At 38.9% G+C, this 24,467-nt stretch overlaps 3 protein-coding genes across 3 annotated transcripts in view; 1 reads left to right on the top strand and 2 right to left on the bottom strand.

Moving 5' to 3' along the window:
- KIAA0586 overlaps nt 1–15,098 on the bottom strand; it is a 121,747-nt gene extending 106,649 nt beyond the window's left edge. The window contains exon 1 of the mRNA XM_082844036.1: nt 15,035–15,098. The gene's annotated coding sequence lies outside the window, so the exon portion shown is untranslated. The remainder of the gene's footprint in view (nt 1–15,034) is intronic.
- Nucleotides 442–14,350, top strand: TIMM9 (translocase of inner mitochondrial membrane 9). The gene is made up of 5 exons (XM_082844078.1): nt 442–549; nt 2,855–2,943; nt 11,916–11,980; nt 12,331–12,426; nt 13,425–14,350. The coding sequence occupies exons 3-5, from the start codon at nt 11,942–11,944 to the stop codon at nt 13,557–13,559; spliced, it is 270 nt and encodes an 89-aa protein (XP_082700204.1). The 5' UTR covers nt 442–549; nt 2,855–2,943; nt 11,916–11,941; the 3' UTR covers nt 13,560–14,350.
- On the bottom strand, nt 14,007–24,467 carry TOMM20L (translocase of outer mitochondrial membrane 20 like; the record flags this gene model as incomplete). Its single annotated transcript, XM_082844070.1, is given in 6 exon segments — nt 14,007–14,060; nt 15,035–15,166; nt 15,170–15,177; nt 18,287–18,365; nt 24,278–24,349; nt 24,351–24,467. Coding segments are annotated over 6 exon segments (462 nt in total).

The raw sequence follows: 24,467 nt of genomic DNA on the forward strand, positions 1-24,467 counted from the left end.
GGAAACAAACACCCAACATAAAAGGCTTAAAACGGGTGTGAATTTTTTGTTTTATTAAAGGCAGTACATTGCCCCACAAGGCTTAAAACATTGAATAACACTCGGGAGTTTCATCCAAGACCTGAAGAGCGCCCAACGTAGATGACAATACCAATCTTGTTTATTAGGGACTGTTTACAGGGTAGCTCCCGCAGACCGTTAGGGACGCGAGATTAAGTAAATTAGTTTTACAAAAGGTTTCTACAGATTCGTGTTGATATTGAAGAGGAAAGTCAGAAATAGCTTTATCTAAGCAGACAATCAAAAAATCAATTTTCAGGGGATTTTAAAATTCGTTTATGATATCGGCTTTTTCCTCTAGAGTTTCCGGCGTTATAACGAATCGGTGAAGTAGGGTATAAGAGCTATTTGACATCGCCATTCCCACGTGTTCTCCTTCATCCAGCGGCTGCGGCGCCGGCCCTGACCCAGATCCTCCGCCCCCAGACTCGACTGGCAGCGGAGCCCCGCAGCCTCCTACTGGTGTCGGATGCGAGAGTCTGTCCTTAAGTATGGTCTCTTTTCTCTGTCCACAGAATCCCGGGTTTCCAGGCGGGGGGCTGCAAGCTACGCTCGGGAAGGGTGGCAGGGTCTCTGAAGGAGGCCGCCGCGGTTACCTGGTGCTATGCGGGGGCTGCGGAGCCGGGCAACGCGTCCCCAGAGCGGGTTTGGGACCTGCCTTGGAACAGTGTCATCACTGTGGCGAGGGTCGAATACGAGGCTCTGAGCCACCTTCAACCCAAGTTTGGGGAGTCGGGGTCTTGTTTTGGGACAGTGAGTTAGACTGTAAGGCATCCACCCTGTGACCTTGAGCTGAACCCTCCTTTAACTGAAAAATTCTCTCTAGACAGAAGACCAGGGCCAACACACCTTATCTGATTTGCTGATTTTCGAGGATGCATTACTTAAACGTTTCCCTTTACGCATTACTAAAAGATTAATCAAAGCAAAAAATGTAATCTGATGTAAAGGTTAAATAACAAATTTTTATTTATTTTTACATCTCAGCTGTCTACTTTGATAGAAGAAATCCTAGAATTAAAAGAGACCTTAAGGGCTCAGCTTTAGAGAACCTTTTAAATCTTGATGAGTTTCTGTATTTCAGTTACATTTCCTTCATTACCAGGCTTTTAGGTAGTATCTGTTCACAATTTGTTTTATAATTTATGTAAATTAAAAGATATAATGACAGTGTCAGAGCTGTAAGAGACTTTTGAGATGATTTATCTCCCTTATTTTCTAGGTGAAACTTAGATGTAAAAGAAAAAGTGACCTTTCCCCTCTAAGGTGTGCTCGTAGGTGTAGAAACTCATTAAAAATGTGACTTGTTTTGGATCTTACAACTCTTCAATCAGAGCTGGGATTAAAACCCAAGTAATCTTGCCCCCATCTAGTCCAGTGCTCATAGGCTCATCCTTTAAGGCCTTGAAGCCATCCTTTAAACCCAAAAGGAGTATGCAGTGATCTTTCAAAAGAATGTTTTGCTCTGATTAAGTTAGGGTTGCCAGTTAATCAGGCACAATTTCGTAAAGCTGCTGCAAATGATCTAAAGTAAAGGGACATGTGGTAGAGTCCTATTTTATGTCAATCTAGCAAGTTAGTTCAGATCAGTTTAGACATCTGACCTATCAAATAAAGAACAGATAGCCCGGGAACAAAAAACATGGCTCACAGGATTGTTCTTTCATTTGTTTGTTGTTAACACTTTTACTTATTTCCTTTCTCTTTCCCACTCTCATATCTCTATATATACATATACAGAGAGATATACAGGTTTTTTTTTGCTGAACCACTTACAAGTTGCAGACATCATGACCTTTAACCCTTATTTCTTCAGCATGTATCTCCTTAAGAACATACTGTTACATAGCCACAATATGACTATCACACCTAAGATAACATATTCAGATTTCTCCAATTATCCCAAAAAGTCTTTATTTTTAAAACTCAAAAATGGTTTGGAGTTCCAAAGTTCACAACTGTTTAGTTATCTTAATTCTTTAGTCATATTCTAGAACAGCCCTTTCTACTCCTTTTCTTTATGACTTTTTTAGAAAAGACCAGTCTAGTCATCTTACACATAGTCCCAAATTGTGGCTGTTCCTAATTATTCCCTCATAATCAATCACATAAAACATTTTTGGCAAGAATAGCACATAGGTGGTACCACACCGGTTAAGGTGGTGACTGGCAGATCTTCCCAATGTAAAGGGACAGTTTTCTTTTTGTGATAAGTAACCTGTGGAGATGCTTTGATACAATGCATATATCCTGTTCCCCAACCTATCACCCAGTAGTTTTATCATCCATTCATGATCCTTGCCTGAATCACAAGATTACCAATTACCAGTACCAGCCATGCTGCGGCCAGGATCAGTTATAGTGATAGTGGCCAAGGACATCAGAAGAATCACTTATTGTAAACTAAGTTTGAACAGAATTAGAAATTTGGCTCCAGACCTGGTAGAAATCTGCATATGATTCTAAAGACTAAATAGAGGGTATCTTCCCACCACATCCTGATTAGTTTATTTTTTTTAATACTCAGAAATTTCTGGGAATTGTTTGTCCTTGTATGTTCACCTGAACATACATATTACATGGCAAAACAGGATATTAAGTATTTTTTAATACATAATAACACATATGCTAAATAACTGTAACCTCAGAACAGATTGAGGAAACTAATTTCACTTATTGAAAAGGAAAAGGCTTTTCAAAAAATGACTTAGCCAGCAGAAGTTTAGATTTCATCGAACAGGCTTAGAGCTTGAAGGGGCCTCAGCAGTCATACTGTAATCCCCTCATTTTTCAGGTGAGAAATCAGGCCTCACTGGAGACATTCAAGCAAAGGTTGGACAACGACTTTTCCAGAACAGAAAGGAAACTCATGCATCAGAAAAGGTTTGAGCTTGATGACTAACAATTCTCTTAAGTTCCCTGGTTTTATGATACATTTTGTTTGACACAAAAATTACTTAGCATTGCTGTAATCATTCCTAAGGCCCAAGCCAGAGATGCTAGAACTCTCTATCCCTTCCCTCCCTCTTCAGGTTTCAGGGATATAACCAGAAGGTATCCCCTGATTGGATATTTGCCTCTACAGTAACAAACATTTGCTTGTAATATCTGGTAATTAGGACCTAATAAAAGGGCAGCCACATTGCTTCTACCGCTTCTCACTATCAGGTGGTTTGTATGGCTGTTGGACTTTGTCAGTCAACATAACTAATGATTAAATAACTGCAAGATAGAATGCTGGAAGACTCAGAAGACACAAACTAGCAAGTAAATTTGAAAATCATCTATTCACTCAACCATCTCCAGTATTTTCTAGGAACAACTGCCTTCACTTAGGTTTAAAAAAAAAAAACTATCAAAAAAATTCATACAAACAACATTTGGGGGTGCTCCTCATCTATATCTCTTCAAAGACTTCCCAATAACAATCATCATTTGTCACTATGAGTTGTATACCAAGAGGGAAGTGAGGTAGAGTCTGCAGTGTTACACAACATTTAAAGATTTCATACTTTCTGCCTCTCTGACCTCTGCTTGAAAAAGTCATATTATACGTGAATTTTAACCTGAAGAAATACTAGGATAGGAACAGGAAAAAGAAGCTGATTTTGGCATTATAATTAGCAAACATGAACAGGTCTTTGGATAACCTTTTGTGCTTTCAGCTAGAGGCCTGCTGGTGAACCAGGTTCCTTTAATTCCTGTTTTATTGCTCTTGTTTTTTGTTTTTTTTTTTAAGTTCCCACAAAGTTTTCTTTTAACACCTAACCACAAAAGTTATCTTACCAGTTCTTGGATCTTTTCAGGCTGTTTTCTGAGTAGGAAGCCAAAAGAACTCTAGTTCTGAACATTTGCTAACATTTACCACAATGCACACTGTACCTTGTTCTTTGGCAGGGATTAGAAAGCTGGGCAACCTCAAACTTTTTGAGATTATTGTAGATTCACATGCAGTTGTAAGAAAAAATAGAGCTCCCTTGTGTCATTTACCTAGCTTTCCACAATGGTAACATCTTACTAAACTGTAGTACAATATCACAACCAGGATATTGATGTTGTTACAGTCAAAGTACAGGACATTTCCATTTCAAAAGTCTCATGTTGCCTTTTTATAGTAACACCTACTTTCCTCCTCCCCTACCCCCTCCTCGACCCCTGGCAACCACTACTAAGTTCCCCATTTCTGTAACTTTGTCATTACAAGAATGTTATATAAATGGAATCATATAGTATATAACCTTGTGGGATTGGCTTTTCACTCAGCATAATCCTCTAGAGTTTCATCCAGGCTGTTGTGTGTATCAGTACCTCATTCCTTTTTATTGCTGAGTAGTATTCTATGGTGTGGGTGTACCGGTTTGTTTAATCATTCACCTGTTGAAGAACATCTGGATTGCTTCCAGTTTTTGACTGTTATGAATAAAGTGTATATAAACATTCATGTACAGGTTTTTGTGGGAACATAAGTTTTCATTTTTCTGTGAAAAATGCCCAGGAATGCAATTGCTGCGTGATATGATAGTTGTACATTTAGGTTTTTAACATAGTGCCAAACCGTTTACCACAGTGGCTATATGATTTCACATTACCACTAGGGAATATCTGAGTGATCCAGTTTTTCCTCATTTTCACCAGCATTTGGTGGTGTCACTATATTTTTTTAATTCAGCCATTCTGACAGGTGTGTAATGCTATATATCGTGGTTTTAATTTGTTTCCCTAACGGCTAACAATGTTGAGTATCTTTTCATGTGCCTATTGGCCATCTGTATCTTTTTGGTGAGGTGTCTTTTGCCCATTTTCTAATTGGATTATTTGTGTTTTTACTATAGAGTTTGCAGACTTCTTTATATTGTCTAGTTATTCGTTCTTTATCATATATGTAGTTTGCTTTTCATGTGAAGTCTAAGAATTCTTTGCCCTAAAGCCCGAAGATTTTCTCCTATTTTTCTAAAAGTTTTAATGGGTTTTATGTTCTATATTTAAGTCCCAGATCCATTTTGAGACAATTTTTGTATAAAGTGAAAGACTTACTTTGAGGTTAAATTTTTTGCCTATGGATGTACAGTTGTACCAGCACCACTTGTTGTAAAGGCTATCTTCACTTAACTGGTTTTGCATCTTTACCAAAAATCAATTGGGCATATTTGTGTTATTATTTCTGGGTTCTCTATCCTGTTTCATGGATCTATGTGTCGGCTTTTCCACCAAAATCACACAATATTGATTACTGTAGCTATGTAATAAGTCTTGAAATCAGGTAGACTGATTCCTCCCACTTTATTAGTCTTTTTTTGAATTTGTTCAAGTCCATTTGCTTTCCATATAAATTTAAAAGTAATCTTGTCTATATTTATAATAAATGTTACTCGACCTTGATAGGAATTGCATTAAGCCTGTATATCAGTTTTGGGGAAATTTACATCATTACTATGCTGAGTTTTACAATCCACGAACACAATGTGTCTTTCCATTTATTTAAGTCTTTAATTTCTTTCATCAGCATTTTGTAGTTTTCAGCATGCCTTGTTAGATTTACCTGTACATGCCTTGTTAGATTTACCCATAAATCTTTTTTTTTTGAGTGATTGTAAATGGTATTGTATTTTTAATTTCAGTAACACGGAAAATTACAGTTTTTACAACTGATTTTTGCCATGTTTATCTTGTATACTGTGATCTTGCTGACTTGCTGAACTATCTTGTTCTAGGGTTTCTTTGTAGATTCTTTGGGATTTTCTATGTTCACAATCATGTCATCTTCAAAGAGGGACAGTTTTATTTTCTTCCTTTACAATTTATATGTCTTATTTCTTTTTCTTGAGTTACTGCACTGGGTAGAACTTCCAGCAATATATTAAGAGTAGTAAGGGCAGACATCTGGCTTTGCTCACTATCTTAGGGGAAAGCGTTCAGTCTTTCACCATTAACTATGTAGTACAGGGTGTAGGATTTTTTTGTAGGTGTACATTACCAAGTTGAAGAAGTTCCCCGTCTTCCTAATTTTCAGTTTTTAACATGAATGGGTACTGACTTTGTCAAATGCTTTTTCTGCATCAATTGATATGATCATGACTTATTTTTTCATCTATTAATATGGTGGATCACATTTATTGATTTATAAATATTGAATTAGCCTTGCATCTCTAGAATAAACCCTACTTATTAGAGGTGTGTATTTTTTTAATATATATTACTGAACTATATTTGCTATTATTTTGTTAAGGATTTTTATGTCTATTTTATGAAGATATTTTTCTGTAGTTTTCTTGTATGTATCTTCTTTATCTGGTTTTGATATCAGGATAATAGTAAATTCATGAGTAAGTTGTTAGATTTATGTATATAGAGTTGTTCATAGTTCTGTTATCCTTTTGATATCTGCAGGGTCTATGGTACTATACCTTGTTTTATTCCTGATAATGATAATATGTGACTTTTTTTCTTTGTTAGTCTTGCTAGAGGTTTGTCTGTTATAGTCTTTTCAAAGAACCAGCTCTTTATTTCACTGATTTTTGTCTGTTGCTTTTCTGTTTTCATTTTGGTTGATTTCTGTTATTATTTTCTTCCTTCTACGTGCTTTGTGGGTTTATTTTGCTCTTTTTCTAGGTTCTTGAGGTAAAAAGAAAAAAAAAAGTTGATTTGAGGCATTTCCTCTTTAATGTATGCATTTAGTACTATAAAATTTTCCTCTTGGCACTTGATCTAGCTGTGTCACACAAATTTTAATATGCTATATTTTCAGTTTCATTCAGTCCAGTGACTTTTTTAAAAAGTTCCTTGAGACTTCCTCTTTGATTCATGGATTATTTAGAAGTGTTATTTTCCAGATGTTAAGAGATTTTCCTGTTATCTGTTACTGGTTTCTAGTTTGATTCCATTGTGGTCTAAAAACAGACTCTGTATGATTTCAATTCGTTTAAATTTATTAAGGCTACTTTGTGGCCCCGGATATGGTTTATCTTGGTATGTGTTCCATGGGCACTTAATAAAAAATGTGTATTCTGTGTATTGGGTGAAATGTTCTATAAATGTAGATTGTATCCTTTTGGTTAATGTTGTTGAGTTTTTCTGTATCCTCGTGGATTTTCTGTTGAGTTGTTCTATCAATTGTTCTATCAATTGGGAGAGGGATGTTTAAGTCTGAAACTATACTTGTCTTTTTCTCCTTTCAGTTCTCTCTACATATTTTGTAGCTCTGTTGCTTGGGGCACACACATTTAGGAGTACTATGTCTTCTTGGTGGATTGACCCTTAATGTCCTTTTGTGTCTCTGTTAAATTCCTTTGCTGTGAAGTCTACTTAATCTGATGTTAATATGTCCACTATTTTCTTTGTATTAATGCTTGCATGATAAATCATTTTCCATCCTTTTGTATTCACTCTGTCTGTGTCACTGTATTTGAAGTTAGTTTCTTATAGACAACATATACTTGGTCATTTCTTTAATGCACTCTGCCAATCTGTCTTTTTTTTTTTTTTTTTTTTTCCCGGTACGCGGGCCTGTCACTGTTGTGGCCTCTCCCGTTGTGGAGCACAGGCTCCGGACGCGCAGGCTCAGCGGCCATGGCTCATGGGCCCAGCCACTCCGCGGCATGTGGGATCTTCCCGGACCGGGCCACGAACCCGCGTCCCCTGCATCAGCAGGCGGACTCTCAACCACTGCGCCACCAGGGAAGCCCCCAATCTGTCTTTTGATTCTCTAGACTACTTATATTTAATGTAATTGTTTATTAAGGCTTAAATGTGCTATTTTATTTTTTATTTTCTGTTTGTTCTGGTTTTGTTTCTCTTTTCTTGCCTTCCTGTGGATTATTTTTGTAATTTATTTTGATTAATCTATAATGTTTTTGAGTGTATCTCCTTATGTTCTTTTGTAGTGGTTGCTCTAGGTATTACATGACATATACAAAGCTTATCACAGTCTAATGGTGTCAGCATATTACCAGTTTCAGTGAAGTGAGAAAACCTTACCTCCCTTTACCCTCCCCATTTAAAATATACATTTAGAACCATGTTAGACAGTTTTATAATTTTTGCTTCAACTGTCAAATATAATTTAGGAAACTCGAGAAGAAAAGGAAAGGGTACTGTACCTGTTCCTATTTTTATTACTGTGTTGTTCCTCCTTGATGTTCCAAGTCTCCTTTTATCAGTTTTTTTCTGCTCAGAACTTTAAGAATTTGGTGCCAGCAGACCTGCCTGAAAAGGATTAGTTTTCCTTCATTTGAGAATGTCTTAATTTCACCTTCATTCCTGAAGGATATTTTTGCTAGATACAGGTTTCTGGGTTGACTGATGAGAAATCTGCTATTATCCTAATTGTTTTTCCCCATAGAAGATGTCGCTTTTCTCTTGCAAGCGACATCTTGCAAGACTAAATTTTTTGTCTTTAGTTTTTAAATGTTTGACTGTGATGTATCTTGATGTGGATTTCTTTGTGTTTACGCTTTTTGGAATGCAATTCAGTTCTTGAATGTGTAAGCTTCTCTTCGGAAGTTTTCAGCCATTATTTTAGTACTTTAACAGCCCTGCCCTCTTTCTCTTCTTCCAGGACTCTAATAAAACAAATGTCAGTTCTTTTGTCACAGTCACACAGATTCCTGGTACCCTGTCATTTTTTTTATTCTATTTTTCTGTTATTCATATTGGATAATTCTTTTTCTATCTTCCTCCTTCCTTCACAGGTTCCTTTTTCTATCCCCTCCGATCTGCTGTTGATTCTGTCTGTTGAGCTTCTTTTGTTTTTTTCTATTTTTCACTTCTTAAAATTTCCATTTGGTTCTTGATATCTTATATTTCTTTGCTGAGTTTTATATTTTTTTAATTTGTTTCAGACATTCTTAATTATTCATTGAAACATTTTTTGTAATAGCTATTTTAAGATCTTTGTCAGATAATTCTAACATCTCTCATCTCAGTGTTTGACATCTTTTTTTCCTTAAGATCTTAGTTCTTGGAATGAGTTTTGTTTGTTTCTGTTTTTTTGTAACCTAGACATTTTGCATCTTGTGTTATGAGACTCTAGATCTTGTTTAAACCTTCTCCTCTAGCTGACTGCTTTTGACACTGCTTCATGGGGTGGGGGCACCTTATTACTGCCAGGTGAGAGTAGAAGTCCAAGTTCCTCACTCTGTCACTAGAGAGGGTGGGTGGTGTGTGTGTGTGTGTGTGCGCGCACGCGTGCACCAGGGGGTGGGGGTGATGTTCCTCATTTCTGCTGGGTGAGCGTAGGAGTTACGGATCTCTACTAGGCCTTCATTGGTGTCTCCCTGGCTGAGCACTGGAGTGCCTCATTACTACTCCCCACGTGGCCTCCACTGACACCACAGGAGGGCATGTGGCCTGATTACCATGGGGCAGTATGTAGGTCCTGAATCTCAACTAGGCCTCCTTTGATACCACCCGAGAGGGAAGGGAGAAAGGCACTTCATCACTGACAACAGAGGTGGAAGTCTAGGCTCCCCATGCAGTTTCCACTGACACTTGGGGGAGGGGTCCTTATTAATGCCCAGCAAGAATTAAAGTCCCTGCTCCCTAATCACCCTTCTCTGACACTATTCTGGTGTGGGAGTTGGAGTGTCTCGTTACAACCTAGTGAGGGTGGAAGTCTATCTGGCTTATGCTGATGTGGGTGGGGATGAGAACCAAAGTTTTTTCTGTGTTGGCCTGGAGTACAGCAGTTATTGTTTAAAAGATTTCTGTTTTATAGGCAGGCTTCCCCTTTCCTAGCCTTTTGGGTAGAGAAGGCAGACTTTTGGCTGGGGGTACAGAGGGGCTTTTTGACTACTCCAACTGGCTATTTGCAGATTGCCAGCTTTTTCAGCTCCAAGTTTGTGATATATGAGACCCCAGACATGGGAGAGAATTCACTACTGTGATGTTTCTCGGGTCCCAAGGGCCCTAGCTAATATACTTTCTCCTCTCTACTTTTTAGTCTTATGTTTGTTTTATGTGTAATGTCCAGGGGTTTTAGTTGTACTTAGTGAGAAGAATAGGGAAAAGCACATCTACCCCACCTTCCCAGAAGCACAAATCCTAAACCTCACTGTATGATATACTTACAGGATTCTCTGTTTCTTGGCTGGTTAGTGATAAAATTTTATAGCAGCTATAAAGATGCATCTTACCTCAGAAGCATGGCTGGTTTCATAACTAGCACAGTACTTGGTACATTAAATAAATGTTTACTGAATGAATATCTACCCATATCTATCTAGCAAAATAGTAACTGCTGAGATCTCAAACTGTAAATAAGTTTGAAGTTGATATTAGAAAATAATGGAATAATTAGGTTTGTATTTCTATGCAGTTCCGTAGTTGGAGGGTGTGGAATCAGTGTTTCATGACTTAAGTGAGCAAAGAGTAAATATAATGGAAGTATCTTACCTGGGACATATCAATGATGATAGTCACAGCAATACCTGAAAAACTGTGACCTTCAGTTAATTCCTGGTATTTTTCAGGTAGTTTATGTGGTTAAAATATATATATTATTTATAAAGCTGTGAAGTAAAATAGGAATAAAGAGCGTTCTTGGTAACTTTTTAGGTGTTTATGGAACACTAGTTGCCTGCATGTTGGGCTAATCTGAAACCTCTACTGCATTGTTTGTAGCAGATATCGAAGAATTTTAATAGAAAAGATAGTTTATAACTGTTACTACTAAACCAGAGATTCCCTGAAGTATAGACAGTCAGAATTTTGGAATGAGACTAGGATAGCAAATAGAAAAGAACTGGTGCTTTCCCTTGCATGTGGAAAAAATAACTTTTTAAAAATGGCAGTAATACTTATGAACACACAGGATAAGGACAAAAGAGGAGGGAAGAATAAATGCAAAAGGGGTAAAGTTTTATACATGGTTGGGAATGCTGGAGTGGAATTACCATTGATTGTATTTGTTAATCAAAATGAGAATTTTCTTTCACGATAGTAGCATACACTCTGCCCTAAGCTTGAATTTCCTACTTAATCTCCATGTGAGCTTCATGAAAATTTCGTGCTTTTCACAGCCACTTTAAATAATAATTGATGAGCTAGTAAGAATGACATACACATCCAGTTTATGAGATTTCATCTGTTTTAGAACTAGCCAGGATAGAATAAGTAAATAACGTGATACATTCTTACATCATAATTAACTGATCCTGGGTCCTCCATTTAGGATATGTGAAAATCCCAGTAATTCAGAAACACTCTTTGACTTCCTTATCTTCACTTCTCTGTTGCCCCCAAGTTAGATCAAAAGTGTCATATGTTCAGAAGTTTCTGTTAAGTCTCTGTGATTACCCTTTTTGAACTGTAGAATGTACAACTCCTGTAACTTTCTCTTAGAGTCTTTTAGAACTCTCTTTCATGAGTGTTGTTGATTAATAAGTGGATGGTGTTTGTTAATTAATAGAACCTTTGCATTTACATAGAGATAGTAAAAGGATCTTTAGTAGCACAGATCTAAGTTGTATTAGGAACCAGGGGGATAGTTAACTTAAGTACTTATAGGAAGACACCAGAGAGCTCTTTCCCATAAAACCGTACTACGCATGGGACTTTAATACGTAGCTTTGCAAGGTAACAGAGCAAACTGTCTAAAAAATGGAGATGTAGATAGGGCCTTTGGTTCTCATAGCTAGCATTAAGAAAATCGAGTTCTAAACTGTAAGGTTCTTATTAATGACCTGGGAGATTGTGGGGGGGGGCATATAATTACATAATCAGAAATTTATAAAATATGAACAGTAATTTCAGGTAGACTCGTTTCAGTGCTATTTCAAAATCTGTGCTTGGTTTGATTACCTTCAACTAGCCTACAGAAATTTGTATACAAACTGACAAACTTTTTACTTTTAAATCAGGTGACTAATAAACATACCAAAAGAATATGGCTGCACAAATACCAGAATCTGATCAGATAAAACAGGTAAGGTATTATAATTAAGGAAAAAGGATTTTGCAAAAAATTAAGGCACTACTGGATATAACCGTGTCAGTCAGTGATCTCACAAAATATTTATATTTCATTTCCACAGATGGATGTTAAATGATATGAAGCATATTCATTTTTCAGATAATTTGAAAGATAATCCAGGAAATAATAAATATTCAACTAGAAAATCTGACTATATTTTGTAGATCATATTATACCCATTTAAGGTAGCAAAAGAACCTTTGATTTCAAGTATTACAGGGTATTTTGCCTAAATACATCAGTATTTAAAACATCTTTGTTTTAAAAACCAAATATTAAAGAACCTTCTGATTTGTTTGTAGTTTAAGGAATTTCTTGGAACCTACAATAAACTTACAGAAACCTGCTTTTTGGACTGTGTTAAAGACTTCACAACAAGAGAAGTAAAACCTGAAGAGGTATGAAAAGTGTTGCCCACTAAAAATTCTCTAAGTTCATCATAAACAATATAAATGGGATCCCCCTAAGCATTTTGCTTGTTCCTAGTTATTACAGGAATTTAGGCTACCTTTTATATGTTCCATTGCTCAGAGGAACTTGAAGCAGCCAGACTCGTGGCACTGGGTTTAACGATGCCAAATTTAATATCACAGCCACACTGAACTACGGCAGACTTTTTTAGAGAAGATGCCTGGGACTTGCTGAATACATTGTTCCAAAGCAAAGATTCTTAATAATTAGCTTTCAGTCAAGATGGCCAGGCTAGAGAAACTTGACATGGCTTTCCTATCTGACCTTGAAAACGCAGGTTAATTTTGGAAAAAGTAGAGTTTGAATTTGGTGGCTCATATTGCCTAACCCTATTAGAAGTCTTAACTTTTAATATCCTCTTCAAAACATTTATATATTGGCTAAAAGAGACATAAAATTCCTCCAGAGGAATATGTTGATAAATATTCATGCCAAGAACTTAACATATAACCAGCAATCAATAAGTGTTTGTTAAATAAAGACGAAGTTTGAGAGATGCTAAGTACAATAGTCTTATTAAAAAGTAAAAAGTTGAAAATTACAAATGTTGTGAATGGAGTTTCTCATTAAAAAGAACAAACCTGATACTGGGCCTACATTTTAACAATCAGAATAAGAGATGGGAATGTGGGATTTCAGTTAATATTGAAACACACCTGCAGAAAATCTAATCCAGAAGGCAGGGACTGACTTACCATTGTTTTTAGTACCTCCAAACTGGTAAGCATTCAGTATATATTAATTTTTGTAAATGGATGAAAGTATTAACAATTGAAAGCTATGATCACTTGCTACTCATTAATACCATTTAATTCTCAGATATATTCAAAGAAAAGAAAAGTACCCACTGGTTATTTTTTTAGAATAGATGCAATTTCTTTTAATTAATATTTTTGTGTTGACTCTTGGATCTTTTTATTTCTAGACCACCTGTTCAGAGCATTGCTTACAGAAATATTTAAAAATGACTCAACGAATATCTATGAGATTTCAGGAATATCATATTCAGCAGAATGAAGCCCTGGCTGCCAAAGCAGGACTCCTTGGCCAACCACGATAGAGAAGTCCTAATGCATGGACTTTTGATGAAAGATTGCCAACAACTGTTGCACTGGAAATGAGGATTCACCTGACAGAATCCCATGAAAGCAGTAGCCACCATGTTAAACCATCTGTCATGACTGTTTGGCAAACGGAAACCACTGGGGAAACAAAATTGCTGTTTACCAGAATAATCAAAATAGGTCTTATTGTTCAATGAAAATAATAAGATGCAACACTTGTTGAGGCCTTAAGATTCAGCAGCTTGGTCACTTGATTAGAGAAATAAACCATGGTTTCTTCAATTATGACTGTTAATTTTAAAGCAAAATACGTGTTCAATCATGTATGAGATAGAAAAAAAATTTTATTACTAAAAGGAAAATAAATGGAAATATCACTGAGCAGTTTATACTATATAGCACCATAGCATTCTGACTGGATTGTGGATACACTGAAATGTTTTTCAATCAAGATCATCCTCCAAGTATTCCTGTTCATTCATGTCTGCCTCAAATTGCTGGTAAATACATAAAATCAATTTAATGCACGATCCTTTTCTTGCCTCCCTTCTTGTGCCAGGGTGGGCACTACACATTCTTATCCTAGCGACATTTTCATGTACCTTCAGGAAACATCCCATCTGAGACTAGCTTGCAAAATGTTTAAGAACTGATTATTGTGCTTTAGTGGAGACTATGTTGCTTTGTGTTTTATTCAAAAGCTGAGAAGCCAACATGAATGATTCCAAGTCAGACCAACAATATACAGTGTACTCTCAGCTACTGCATGTGATCAATGTAATAAAAAGTAAACCAAAGTTAAAGTAGTGTCTTAGAGCTAAATGAATCCTAAAACAAATCCAAACACTGCAGGAAACTCTAGTTGATGCATAAGTACACCCAGCAGTTTGGTATCAAATGATATCCATTCATGAGCCAATTTATTAATAGGTATTAGTCTGCTTACATTTACCAATATAAACTTGTACTCAAGAGAACACTAACTAGCCTATATGTTTAAATTTACCAAAGTGATTTCTATGTTTTGTCATATTATTGGAAAGTAGAAGTATTATTCTGCTTTGATAATTTACAGTTTTCTGTATTATATCTAATTTTTAAGCCATTAGGTGATTTAATTAACAATACCATTTAACTTATAGAGCTCTGTTGACATTGCAGTCAGTCAATAATTGTGATGTCTTTGAAAGTACAAAGATAAACAGTGTTAACAATGTTAACTTTAAAGTTGAAATGTTGAAACATGTATAATACTCAACAAAATATACAATTCATTATGGTCAAAGGAACATGAAAGAATAAGCTTGTTTCATCTGAAGACAAGAAAAGCAAACAAAAATTCAGAGATCTTACTCATTTAAAACTTTGGGCCATTCACACACATATCAGTACTTCACTGTTTCTACGTAATTAAGCCCAACATGGTTATTTACAGTGTTCATTTCACAAAGATAATTAAGTATGTGCTTACCTGGCAAATGAGGGGAATTTTGCACAATAGCATCTCAAATACCTTGGGAGGAAGTGTGTGTTTGAAAACTTTCAGAAGTTCCTGTGGTTGCCCACACACCAAAAGGGCATTGCTGAGATGTTCAAGCCCCATTCAATGCTCCCCTGAAACAGATTTATAAGATTAGAGCAGAATTTTAAAGTTCTTCAAAATATACATTCTACAAATTACCAAGAAAGCACCAAGCATTGAAACTAAAAAAAACACATCAAACTAAAGACTATTTAGGGGACTTCCCTCGTGGTCCAATGGTTAAGAATCCGCCTTCCAATGCAGGGGACGCGGGTTCAGTCCCTGGTCAGGGAACTAAGATCTCACATGCTGTGGGGCAACTAAACCCACGTGCTCTGGAGCCCACGCACTGCAACTACTGAGCCCGCGTGCTCTGGAGCCCGTGCAACAGAACTAGAGAGAAGCCCACCCGCCGCGACGAAGAGCCCCCATGCCACAACGAAAGATCCCGCATGCCGCAACAAAAGATCCCACATGCCGCAACTAAGACCCGATGCAACCAAACAAATAAATGTTAAAAAATAAATAAAGACTATTTGAACAAGCCACAAAAAGAGTAAAAAGTATAAAGGGGAAAATGTTGAGCTGCCAATTAAATAACTTTCTGACCCAAATTACTATTTAAAAGTGCACTCTTGAATTGGAAATGTTCACGTTCTGCTATTTGGGTATGCAAGAGGGAGGTACTGAGTTCCTTTAAAAGGCTGGGGTTTGCCATTACTGATACGAGTTATCTTTAACTCTACATATGTGATTGATGAAGTATTACAGGTGAAACATCTTGATGTTCTAGCTAAATAAGACTTTTAAAACATAGATTGTATTATCAACGAGCTGAAACAAGATTTAGTGTAACATGAATTACATATCCAGGGGAAGAGAAGAGATTTATGAACTTTGATTTCTAGGTGGTTTTAAAATGAGTTTTAGGATGATTGGCTGTAAAGTAACTAAGAATGAAAATTTGTGAATAGTGGAAATTAATGATAGAGTCTCTCTTTAAGTTAAAACATGTAATCACTTAGTCTCACTACCTCGTTTTAGGAAACAGGCAAAGATCAGTGAAATAATTTAGGTTTCAAAGCTAATTAATGCCAGAATTAGTAACAGAACCTAATTTTCTGAACCTTGAGACTATAGTGTGCTGCCTCTCTTCAGGTGTTATGTAATAACAGAAGTTGACATTTTGGCATATTTAATATAACTAAGTAGGAAATAAACACTTTGTATCAAACGTTTTAAAGAAAGAAAAAGATATAATAGTGCCTCTCAAGTTGATGGAGCTAATGTAACCTAAAAACAATAATCAGTTTGGTTAATTAGATCAACCAACCAATAAATCCAATCAAATCAGCTAATCAGAAATTTCTCTTAAAACTTTTGGCTCTATGGTCCCTCTGGTTATATAGACATAAACACAACTGAGATGGCTACAGAACTACCTGGCAGCAAAGTAGTAAAAATGGGGTGGTGGCAGGAGGGAGTAGAGAAAACTGAGATTACAGAAAACTGGGTGAAAAATTATTGCATTAGAACACTGGTTCTCAACCAGTGTACTGTAATAACCTAGGGAGGTTTAAAGAATACTGACACCTATGTATCTGGAGAAAACTATAATTCTAAAAGATACATGCACCCCAATGTTCACTGAAGCAATGTTTACAATAGCCAAGACATGGAAGCAACCTAAATGTCCGTCGACAGAGGAAAGGATAAAAAAGATGTGGTACATACATGCACTGGAATATTATCAGCCATAAAAAAGAATGGCGCAGTGGTTGAGAGTCCGCCTGCCAATGCAGGGTGCGTGCCCCAGACCGGGAAGATACCACATGCCGCGGAGTGGCTGGGCCCGTGAGCCATGGCTGCTGAGCCTGCACGTCCGGAGCCTGTGCTCCACAACGGGAGAGGCCACAACAGTGAGAGGCCCGCATACAGCAAAAAAAAAAAAAAAAAAAAAAATGAAATAATGCCATTTGCAGCAACATGGATGGACCTAGAAATTATCATACTAAGTGAAGTTAAGTCAGAGAAAGACAAATATCATATGATATCACTAATATATGGAATCTAAAAAACTGACAGAAATGAACTTATTTACAAAACAGAAATAGACTCAGAGAAGACAAACTTATGGTAACCAAAGGGGAGAAGGAGATGGATAAATTAGGAGTTTGGGATTAACATATACACACTACTAAATACAAAATAGATAACCAACAAGGACCTACTGTATAGCACAGGGAACTATAATCAATATCTTGTATAATCTATAAGGGAAAAGAATCTGAAAAAGAACAGATATAGATAAATATATGTAAAACTGAATCACTTTGCTGTACACCTGAAAGTAACACAACACTGTAAACCAACTATACTTCAATTAAAAAAAAGAAAAAAGAAAAAAAAATTCTGATGCCTGGGTCCCACCCCAGAGCGTCTTATGTAATTGGTTTTGGGTTTGGTGGGGGATTTAAAGAATAAGCAACCAAGATGAGAATTTCAGAAGTAAAATATAGTAGAAGTATATAACCCTAAAAGTGCTAGTTAATTTAGGGGCTCATAGAAATAATGTTAATCACCTTTGAGAGAGAAAAATTTAAAAACTCAAGTTTGCAATTTTTGTTTTCATCATCTCAATATTTGTAACATTCACCTCTAAATCTAAACTATTACATGATAGCTCTTAAACATAAAGTAAGTAAAAATAAAATGTAATAAAATAATTGTTATTTTTCTTTTAATTTATAACTCATAATTTTCCTCTCCATATTTATACTATCCCAGCTCAAAAAATGTTAAAGCTGAAAGGTTCTTTGTATTTTAATTGCCCCTATATCCAGGGAGTATCCGTAAGCAGTTAAAAATTTTTTAAGTTTTGATTCATACAACATTTAGTCATTTGGAAAACCCATTTACTTAGAATTTTATCTGACAGTAAATAAGGTGTTCTTGTATTTGGCTTTGCTTCTCCATCTGCCCACTTCCAAGACTGCAACCAAAACTAACACTAACTGTAACATCGTGGAGCTGTAACTGTCATAAAGTGAAAATGCTGGGACAGTTTCTCTTAAACTGAAGCAAGTTGGTTAACATGTCTAGTTAGTTAAGTTATCTGACATACAAATACCAATCCATAAATATTTCTCAAATATAAATTATCATAAATAACTGCTTACAAAAGAATGTTTACATTCTTACCTCTGGATAACCAAAGTTCTCCCATTCGTACTTCTTGCAGGAAAAGTTGTAATTTTTCATTCTTTGCTGGATCCCACAACTAAAAGAGTCACAGAATATTTAACAATAAGTAACGAATGTAAGGTTTATGGTTATTCGTCAAAATTATTTAACTTTTATTTTATTTATTTATTTATTTTGTTGCACTGGGTGTTACTTGTGGCAGGTGGGCTCCTTAGTTGTGGCCTGCAAACTCTTAGTTGCAGCATGCATGTGGGATCTAGTTCCCCGATCAGGGATCGAACCCGGGCCCCCTGCATTGGGAACACAGAGTCTTACCCCACCAGGGACCACAGGGAAGTCCCTTAACTTTTGTTTTAAAAGCACATCTTGGGCTTCCCTGGTGGCGCAGTGGTTGAGAGTCCGCCTGCCGATGCAGGGGACGCGGGTTCGTGCCCCGGTCCGGGAAGATCCCACATGCCGTGGGGCGGCTGGGCCCGTGGGCCCGTGGGCCGTGGCCGCTGAGCCTGCGCGTCCGGAGCCTGTGCTCCGCAACGGGAGAGGCCACAACAGTGAGAGGCCTGCGTGCCACAAAAAACCCAAAAAAAAGCACATCTTGAATCTAGTCTCTAAATCCAAGCATGACAAATGCAGTTGTTCTTTATATTTAAGACAATTTCTTAAAATGGAGTTATAATTTCAGGCGCCAAAAAAAAAAAAAATATATATATATATATATACACACACACACAGCAGGCGATGGCTGTGAATTGTCACCATGCACATTTGATGGCCTTCCTAGATGGTACCTTGTTAAACCAGCACATCCAGCGTCTGCCAGGCTGCAGCCTGGCCAGTTTTATTCTTCAGCTTCTCTAATCCCTTGACACCTGGAACCCTGATTACCATTTTATATCAGCTCTTGTACTTTTCAATATACTTTCATGAGTTATATTGTCATTTAGATCTAACAACTCTGAGAAATAAAGTCAGAAGACTAGGGTAATTTCTTAAATTTAGCTCATGTTATAATTCAAAAAAAAAAAAAGTTGAAGCTCCCTCCTAAAACAAACAAATGAAAAAAATGGCATATTCAAGTTTGGTTGAGGTGTTTGTAATAACTTCATATTTTACCCAGCTTGCTAAGTACACATAGGAGAAATCACACTGTAATCAACTATAACAAAGGTAGTTTTCTTTGTATATTGCAAACCTATTTTCTTGCCTAGTGTATTAACCATGCTTGTTGATTTAGCAAAGGGCATGGCGGGGGCTGGCCGGGCAGCTGGTGATATTCAGAAGGATGCTGTGGTTTGCTGCAGGCTGGTTCATGAAGGTGACGAGGTTCACAGGATGGCATCATCACTGGTACCATGCCAAGGACTGGTCTTTAAAGCTAAAGTGGGCAATCCCTAGCCCAAAGTATCAACTCCACTGCCAGTCACTTCAGCTTCAGTCTTTTATATTCAGAGAGTTTTTCTGTTTATTTTCCCCAAGAATTCTCTTTTTTAAATGGTATAAACCTGCAGATGAGATCATATTCTAAGCTTTTATCAGCAAACATGCTGATGATCAGTAACAACCACAGGTTTCATTCATCAGATACTTAGTGAGCCAAGAGCAGGACCCTCTAAGGAGAGCTGGAAGGGGAAGGAGATCAAGACTCCTGTGCCCATCCCCATGGAGTCCAGAGTCTAACCAAGAGAAAAGACAAGTATGCTTGATATCAATAACACATTAACAACAAAGTCCAATGTCTCTGGGGCTCATAGTACATTCCATCTGGTTGGAAGATCAGGGTAAGTTTCTCAGAAAAGATAGCATTTGAGATGTGGAGAAGTTCAGTGAAAGTCTGATGAAGAAAGTACAAGTGACGCCAAACTGCAGGGAAAAATATCAAGTGAGCTTATGTAGCTGGATTATGATAGGGTGAATGGAGCAACAACAATAATAATTACAAATTACTGAAGGCCAGCTAGGGACTGAAAACTTTCCATGTATTATTTCTAATCCTTAGGAAAATAAGGCTGTCAATACAGAAGGCACCCACGGTGCCAAGTCCTTGGTGCCAAGCTGAGAGGGTTCGTCTTTCATCTGCAGAGTAGGGAGCTACTGCAAAGTGTTACATATGCACAGCTGCAGTTTAGAAGGAATTTACTCTGAGAGCATAAGAAAAGAGGCAGTGAGACAGTTAAGAAATTATTACAGTATCCTGGGTAAAAGGTGATAAAAGCCTGAGGTAGTACAGGAGCAATGGAAATAGAAAGGGAATAGGGTATGAGATAGAGAACAGAAAAACAAGGGGATTGATTGTGGAAGATGAGGTTGATATTTTAAGCAAGATGAGTTGGGTCACAGCAGGGAGCCTAGGGCTATCAGAAGCATCACAAGGAAACAGAGGAGGAGGAACCGTGGCAAGGGATGAGATGATGAATATACTTCTGAACACACAAAGCTGAGGTGCCAACAGATCATCTAGGCTACAGAGTCTGGCAGGCAGGCAAAATTTGGGGCCCTAGGTCTAGAGCAGTACATCTGAGGTCACTTATGGAGAAGGGAAGGAGCTTCCAGGGAGATAAGGGATTATGCAGAATCTGAGAGCACTGTTTCACAAAGGATGGGCTGAACGAGCTATTAAAACTGCAGTTTTCTTGGGCTCCACCCAGACCTAGCAAATCAGTCTAAGTAGAGTCCAGGAATGTGCATTTTTAATGAGCTCCTCAGAAGATTCTTATAAATTCTGAAGTCTGAGCATCACTGCCCCCATAACCACTGGGCTACCCCTGACCTCCTAAATCAGAATGGCTGGTGCTTGGGTCAAATAATCTACATTTTGACAAATGCCCCAGGTAAATCTAATGCAGACTGACCACAGACCATACTTTGGGAAACAAAAAGGGCCTGGGGTGAGGAGGAAGAGAGATCCTGGAAGTAGGAAGAGACATCTCTCTGTGCCTTAGTTTATTCATCTATAAAACTAGAAGAACAGGGCTTCCCTGGTGGCGCAGTGGTTGAGAGTCTGCCTGCCAATGCAGGGGACACGGGTTCGTGCCCCGGTCCGGAAAGATCCCACATGCCGCGGAGCTGCTGGGCCCGTGAGCCATGGCCGCTGGGCCTGCGCGTCCAGAGCCTGTGCTCCGCAATGGAAGAGGCCACAATAGTGAGAGGACCGCGTAACGCAAAAAAAAAAAAACCTAGAAGAACAGAGTGGTTATGATGATTATATAAAAGAACATTTGAAAAATCCTGCTTCTGCCTCTTCTTCATTTGAAATAATCCAGATCTTCATCATTTCCCACCTAGACTGCCACTGATGTTTCTGCCTTTGACTTCCCTCCTCCACCCCATACTCCAAAAAAAAAAATTGCATCCATTCTCTGAAATAAAATCACCGTCACTGGTTATCTGCCATGACAGAAAAATATCAAAACTTTCTGGTTTGGCATTCAAAGCCCTCCACAATAAGACACCAAACTACCACTCAGCTATCTCTCTGGCCACAACACTTTAAATATTGCAATTTCGTAGTCTGTGCCTCTGCACAAGCTGTTTCTCTCTGCCTACAATAAACAATATTCAACAAATATTTGCTGGGCACCTACAATGTACCGGACACTGTTCTAGGCACTGGAGAGCCAATGGAGAGTAAAAACACAGACAAGGTCTGCCCTTATGGAGCTGATTCTAATAAATAGAAAGCATTAATCAAATAATCACACAAACAAATGGTGTAACTTCAACCATGGATAAGGGCAATGAAGGAGAGGGACATGGAGCTGACCCAGGCTCTGCCCCAGGGAAAGCATCTCTCTCATGCCCAGCCATGGATACTCCCTGTCCTGCTTTCTTAACTCTGTCAATTGCACCTTTTTCTCTAAGAGACTCCATCTTCAAACCTCAGAAATCTCTGACTTCTGCTCTCCATGACCCTTTCATCAGACAGCAAGAATTATCTATTCTGGAAAATTTATCTCACATCTCTCATCACCAGTTGCCACTGATACCACCGCAGTTCAGGATTTTGATTACCTCTCACCTGTACTACTGCAATAACTTTCTTTTCCTCCACTCTATCTAGCATACTCCTGCCTGATGTAACCTAAAAAGTTTTTTGCTTTCCTCCTTTTTAAAAAAATTCCTGCTCAGAAATCTTCAGTAATTCCCCCATTGAATGTGAATTCCTTAACCTGGCCTTCAAAGCCTTCTCCAATGCGGCCCCTACTTAGCTCTCCAACCTCACCTCCCACTATCCCCCACTGGGACTCCTCTGTCAAACTGATTTACTGACTAGGCCTGGCAGATCCCCCATTTTGCACCTTTATGTACATTCAGTTCCCTTCATTCTGAATGCTGTCTCCCCTGAAACCAGGACCCAAATTTAACACATCCTTCCACACTCATTTGATGCCACCTCTTTTCCAAAGTCTTCTGTGAAGAACTGCATGTTCCAAAAACAGCCACAGCAATAGTCCCAGAGCTAGAGGCTACTGCCTCTCCCCTTGAAACTGAGTGGGCCTCAATGCGGTAGAAGTGGCAACCTGGCACGTGCCCACATGTTCTCTCTCACAAATACATGTATAAATACAGTTGACCTTGAACAATATGGGTTTTAACTGTCCAGATCCACACATACACGGATTTTTTTCAATAAATAGGCACTACAGTTGAATTGCTGTTGGTTGAATTCTCAGATTTGTAACGACCGATATGCAGGGCCAACTGTAAAGTTATTTTCAGATTTTTGAGGGAAGGGTTGTTGCCCCAACCACTGTGTTGTTCAAGGGTCAACTGTGTGTATCAACACACACACACACACACACACACACAAATATACCACACACTTGCTTGCCCGGTGGGACGCATCAACCATACTGCGAGGAAGACCACGTCACATGGAGAGGATATGTGCAGGTGTTCTGTGCAATAGACCCAGCTAAGCGGCCAGCAGCATTAACTGCCCAACGTGTGAGGGAGCGAGCCTTCAGATGACCCAGCACCTAGCCCTGGGGTCAACCTGGCTGAAGCTGAGCGGAGCAGAAAGGTGTGATTCCCACCCAGCCCTACTCAAATTGCAGATTCAGGAGCAAAATAAGATGTTTTAAGCCGCTAAGGTTAAAGGAGCAGTAGATCAGTAGAACACCTCCATGATAACCCTGCCCTGAAAGTGATCCTCTACCTCCTCTGTGCTCCTGTTACGTGGGGGATAGTCTTCCCCCCCCCCAACCCACATTGCTAACCTCTGCCACACCTAGAACAACGCCTCACACGTACGAGGTGCTCAACCGACTGAATGAATGAAAATTCATAGAAGGACCTAAGAACCCTCTGTTTGAGAGATGATGTGAGTTAGTTAAGTTGGACCGATCGCTAAGATGATTGTGATTATCTTTAAAAATAACTAATCAAATTCCATTTTGGAGAAAAAGAAGATATGTTCTGCTTTTGAGCAAGAAGGAAGGCCCAGTAGGACAGGAGTGGGCGGTGCGTCACTGTCACCCGGCCGAGGCCCGGCGTGGGTTTCTAAGTGTCTGGTGCTGCTCAGCAAGGGCAAAGGCTTCTCTTTCTTTTTTATAAACTAAACGGAGTGCCTTTTCCTACCACGTTTACTGTATAGCTGCCTTTTCACGACCCCAAATGGTTCTTCCTTCGTTCCTTTCCTTTCGTAGCGGACAATAAAAACTAAACGTAAGTTGAGCGGAAACGGGGTGAGGGCAGGCAGAGCGGTGCTGGGAAACGGCTCAGGAAGCGGCCTGGGACCCTGAGGCCGAGCCGCGATCTGCATCGGCGGGAGGTTCCTCACTGTAACGCCACCTCGGCGTCGCTAAAGTACTTCCCCTGGGCGCCCCGTCCCTCAGCCTTTTGCTGCTGGGCTCTTCTTTCTGCAAACAAAACGTGGCACGTGCTGGTAGGGGGCCGTCCCCACCCCGGCTTCCGTCCCGCGGGCCTTTCGGCGGCGGCGGCGGCGCCCGCGGCCCAGCCTCGCTCCGTGGGCCCAGTCAGCCCCTCCGCCACCGGCCCGGTCAGCGCGTCCGCCGCCCTCCCAGCCCGGCCCGCCGCACGTCCGCCGCCGTCGCACTCACTTTCCCGCCTTGGGGTCGCCACGCCGCTTCCGGTCGAAGTAGACGCAGTAGCCGAGGAAGGCGACGGCGCCACAGGCCGCCAGGGCCGCCAGGAGGCAGAGAACTGTGCGGACGTAGAGCAT

Source organism: Leucopleurus acutus (assembly GCF_964270905.1).
Source record: "Leucopleurus acutus genome assembly, chromosome: 1".
In the NCBI taxonomy this organism is placed as follows: Eukaryota; Metazoa; Chordata; class Mammalia; order Artiodactyla; family Delphinidae; genus Leucopleurus; species Leucopleurus acutus.

What these genes read in the sequence shown, in the direction of transcription:
- TIMM9 (XM_082844078.1), top strand. Translation starts at nt 11,942, where the DNA reads ATGGCTGCACAAATACCAGAATCTGATCAGATAAAACAG. An exon ending in AATCTGATCAGATAAAACAG is followed by an intron (nt 11,981 to 12,330) that starts GTAAGGTATTAT and finishes ATTTGTTTGTAG; the next exon opens with TTTAAGGAATTTCTTGGAAC. An exon ending in GAGAAGTAAAACCTGAAGAG is followed by an intron (nt 12,427 to 13,424) that starts GTATGAAAAGTG and finishes TTTTATTTCTAG; the next exon opens with ACCACCTGTTCAGAGCATTG.